The following is a 4527-nucleotide window of genomic DNA, read 5'->3' as shown; positions in this document are numbered from 1 at the left end:
GGCCCAACTCCTACATGGTACGGAAAATCCCAGCCATGGGTGAGGGAAGCCCACACTTTCTCACTTCCACCCTGCACTGCCCCCCAAAATCACGGTGATCCCAAAGAAAACAAGGGCAGTGCAGCAGCCCAGCCCTTCCTTGCCTGCAGAGCAAAGCAGCCCCTGCACAGCTTCTGGAGTCCCACCTCTGCTCCCACCATGGGGCTTTGCTTGTGTCGGGCTGGCTGCCCCAGCCCCAGCCCCAGCCCAGGCCACGGTGGCTGCTGGGGGCTGTTGCCAGGGCCAGGAGCCCACTCCCATTTGTACGCAGCCCAGCCCATGCCCCAGCCCTGCCAAAAAGCAGCTGGGCAGCGACTGAAGAATGAGTTGCATCTGCCCCAGCAGAGGGGGAACCTTTGCTTCCCAGCCAGGCTGGGCCATGCCCAAATCTGGCAGCATTTCCCTGGGTGGGGACTCATCTGCAAATTCCCTGTGGAGTCTGGCTTTGAAGAAGGTGCCAGAATCAAAGTCCATCACCTTCAGCCTCCAGTGGCCAGGCTGAGGAAGAGCTTCTCATCCTTGGTGCCATCCTGGCTGTCTCCAGCAGCAGCAGCAGCAGCAGCAGCAGCATCCCCACCCGGTACAGCTTCTCCAGGGGCTCCTTCTCCTTCCCTGGGGGGAGACCAGGCTCTCAGGGCTCTGCCCAGGGCCCCAGCTGTCAGGGAACCAGCACAAGCAAAACCAGCTTGGATGGCGGCCACCAGTGCTGGGCAGAGCAGCTCAGCTGCAGCACAAGGGCTGCGTGTGCCCATCCCATGACCCTGTGCAGTGACACAGGCAGCACAAAAAGGTCTGGGTTCCTTTGCTTCTGATTGCCAAGGCATGTGTGGAGCTGCAGCTTACCAGGGCCCTGGATCAAAGTGTGCCTGTGGCTCTCTCCCTTCTTCTACGGCCGAGGAATATCCTGCACCCAAGGATCAGAGAACAGGTCTTCTAATGTGGGTCTTTCCAAGGAGTTCACGGATAAACACCACCTGATCAGATCTTTGCACTCTGGGCAGAGAAAGCAGAAACTGCCGGTCAGCCAGAGAAGGCTCCTGTCTGCTTTGCCCCACTATTGCCATGCCCAGGCCTTGCTGGATGCGCTCAGGGCTGGGCCTAAACTTTCCCATCCATTCCCTGTTTTGGAGGAGAGCAGGACATGTGCCACTTCCTCAGCAGCTGCCAGAGCAGGATGCTCACGAGCCCGCTGCTGGCTCCCAGCACTGGGATTCCCCCCGTGCCCAGAGAAGAGGATCCACCTTGAGAGAGCCCTTGTGGCAGCGGGAGCTGGCCCCAGCTGAGGTTCCGGCCCCTCCTGAAAGGGTGCTCCCCACAGACCATCTGGTGCAGCAGGATGCCCAGGGACCAGATCGTTGCTGCCTCGCCATGGTACCAGCCAAAGTCGTTCCATTCCGGGGGGCTGTAGGATGGTGTTCCTATGGAATACAGATGGAGTTCAGCAGGGGGATGCTGCTGCTCCCAGAGCCTGGCCCCAGCACCCCTGGGCCTGCGGGGCCTGCATCAGTGGCACACAGGGTGACCACTGCCCTCTTGCCAGCACCTGGGACTTGTGCACAAACTTAGGGTTGGAAAAGAAGCCACTGGTGTCAGAAGAGGGCAGAGGAAGCCCCGGTTAAGCCTGACCATGACATGCAAAGGAAAAACCCTCTCTGTGCTGGGGAAAACATGCCCTTATCCTCCCTGCCTGCATTGCCCCAAAAATATTAGGAAGCCAAGGCAAACAGGGCGAGTGGAGCAGTGCAAGCCCTTCCTCTTGCCTGCACACCAAACTGGCTGGGGCACAGGTTCCCCCCCCCTCTCGGCTACCCCTACTCACAGGGGTTTTGGTCGGGCTGGCTGCCCCAGCCCAGCCCCAGTCCTGGGCAGAGTGGCTGGCAAAGGCTGCCAGCAGGGCTGGAAGATGGCTCCCCACCCAGCCCCGCTCTAAAGCAACTCAGCTGAAGACTCAGTCCCCTGACTGGCAGCAAAAGGGAGAATCCCCACTGCCACAGCCAGCTTGGGCTGGGAGATGTTGGGCCATGAGATCCCGGGACCAGGAGTACACCCTTACGTGGGCTCACCTGCAAAGTGGGTGTAGGCTGTCTCTTGCAGGTAGGTGCCACAGCCAAAGTCAATCAGTTTGGCCTGCCCGGTGGCGAGGTCAAGCACGATGTTCCCTGGCTTGATGTCGCGGTGCAGGACCCCGCAGCTGGTGCAGTGCCGCACGGCCTCCAGCACCTGGCGGAACAGCTCCCGCGCCACCTCCTCGGGCAGGAACCGGCATGCCCGAATGACACGATGCAGGTCCAAACACCGCTCTGGCCGCTCCAGCACCATGACGATGTCGTTGGGGAGCTCAAGCCACTCCAGCAGCTGCACCACGCCGGGGAAGCCAGTGGAGACCTTGGCCTGCAGCACGATCTCCAGCGGGGCCCTGCTGCCGTCGGGCTGCGGGAGGAGCACGATGCCCTCAGTGGGGCCGATGCCATGCCAGGCCTGGGGAAGCCCTGAGCCAGCCCGGGATGCTCTGCGCCCTGCGCTGCGCCCACGCCCGCTCCCCCTCGAGGCGTCCTGGCGGCTTCCACCGTGCCGGGCCTCGGCTCATCCCCGCCCGGCAGCCCCGGCTGCTGCCGCTGGCCCCGCTCACTCACCAGCTCGCCCCAGTGCCGGACGCGGTTCCGTGGCACCCTCTTGATGGCCACCTGCAAGCCAAGGACAGCAGCGGGCTCAGCTCGCCGCCCGCCCTGCCCAGCCCCATCCTCCTCCTCCTCCTCCGCCCCCTAGTCCTGCGCCCGCCGCCGGCCCCGCCGCTCACCGGGGCGCCGTCCGAGAGCCGCGTGGCCGCGAAGACGCTGCCGAATCCTCCGCGCCCCAGCAGCGAACCCAGGCGGTAGCGCTCCTGCAGGGCCTCGGGCGCCGTCCCTGCGGGCGGGACGCGGCTGTCAGCGCTCGGCCCGGGGCCAGCAACGGCCCCCGAGCGCCCCTCAGCCGCCCCGGGCCGGCCATGCCCAGGCCTTCGCTCCTCGCAACGCGGCACGGGAGGCTCGGGGCCGGCGGCCGCGCTGCCGAGCGGCGGAGCTCGGGCCGGGGAAGCCGCAGCGGAGGCGGCGGCAGCGGCCGCGCCGCCTGTGTCCTCCGCGGGCCTCGGGAGGAGCCGGGGCCGGGGCCGGGGCCGGGGCCGGGGCCGGGGCCGGGGCCGGGCTCGGGGCTGGAGCCTGCCTCGGGGCCGGGGCCGGGCTCGGGCCAGGCGGAGGCGAAGGGCGGCGATGCCGCCCCCGCACACGGCACTGATGCCCGCCCAGCAGCGCCACCGCCAGTAGGGCCAGAGCCGGGCGGAGGCGAGACCGCGGCGGGACGGGCGGGGCCGGGCACGGGGCAGCCCCGCCCGGGGCCGGGGGCGGGCCGGGGGCATGGCCCGGCCCGGCAGGGGGAGAGGGAGGCGGGGAGAGGAGAGGGAGGCGGGGAGAGGAGAGGGACGCCGGGCAAGGGACCCCGGGAGAAGGGTGCCCGACGGCGGGAAAGGGAGACACAGAGAAAGAAAGAGAAAAAGAGGAAGAAAGAGAGAACGATAAAGATCGTTCTAGGCTATCTGTTTTTCTTCTGCCGCCGCTGCTGCTGCCGCTGCTGCTGCTGCCGCCGCCGCTGCAACTGAAGCACCGGGGCCGTTCGTCCCCGTGTCCGTTCCCCGCTCGCCCCACGAGCCCCACGTTCGAGCCCCGCGCGCCCCGGGCACAGCCCCTGAGTCCGTTCAAACACGGGAACTTTGCAGCCTTGAGCCCAGGTGCAGAGCCCTGACTCCTGCACACTGGCACAGCAATCCCCTCGCTTGCTGCTCTGCATTGGCCTGGCTGAGGGGCAAACACTGGCGGGACACCTTCCCTTGGGCTAGGATTCCTACCTGAGCCCAGCACTGCACTTAATCTCCAGTGTTGCCTTCCAGTAAAAACAGGGGAAGGAAAACTGTGTGTGGCTCATGGTATTTTAGAGTGTCTAAAAATCACTAAGCCACTGATCTTAGAGGTGCAGTGCACCTGGAATTACTGGGATGGAGAAGTAGTGCCCCATGGAAAAGGGGAGCATAGAAATAAATAGAGAAAAATATCTTGGATTGTTTCTTTCATTTTAATTTCGCTTCTGGAAAGCTGTTTCAGTTTTCCGGGAATCTTCTCCTGTCTGCTCTTGCCAAGAATCTCTCCTGGAGGACAAGCTCAAGCTTCTGTCACACGATTTGCCACCAGGGAATTATGCCACTGGTGAAGTTTCCATTGTGACTGTTTTGCTGGTTTAGGGCAAATTTTGGGAGGAAACCTCCAAAAAGGGTCAGTCTAGAAAGCAAGTTCCAGTGGCCTCTCCTCCTACTAGTTCAGAAAAAGACTTCCCTCGGGAAAAGTTAATAAACCCCAGTTTATTTATCAAGTAAAGTATTCACAAGCATGAAAAATGAATAATACTAAATAAAACCTCTGACAGTGCTGAAGAGATGGCAAATTCAGAAAGTCCTTTCTT

At 63.1% G+C, this 4527-nt stretch overlaps 1 protein-coding gene across 1 annotated transcript; it reads right to left on the bottom strand.

Annotated features, from left to right (window-relative positions):
- Nucleotides 1-925: 925 nt before the first annotated feature.
- On the bottom strand, nt 926-3451 carry LOC139604384 (serine/threonine-protein kinase pim-1-like; the record flags this gene model as incomplete). The annotated part of the gene is made up of 5 exons (XM_071455554.1): nt 926-1032; nt 1281-1457; nt 2103-2469; nt 2673-2723; nt 2837-3451. Coding segments are annotated over 5 exons (1317 nt in total), but the record flags the coding sequence as incomplete, so codon positions are not given.
- Between the last annotated feature and the right edge of the window lie 1076 nt (nt 3452-4527).

This window comes from Agelaius tricolor, unplaced genomic scaffold (assembly GCF_023055355.1).
Source record: "Agelaius tricolor isolate 1412-34295 unplaced genomic scaffold, bAgeTri1.0.p SCAF_50, whole genome shotgun sequence".
NCBI classification, from domain to species: Eukaryota; Metazoa; Chordata; class Aves; order Passeriformes; family Icteridae; genus Agelaius; species Agelaius tricolor.
Note: the sequence above shows the minus strand (reverse complement) of the source record. Positions and strands in the feature narration are given on the sequence as shown.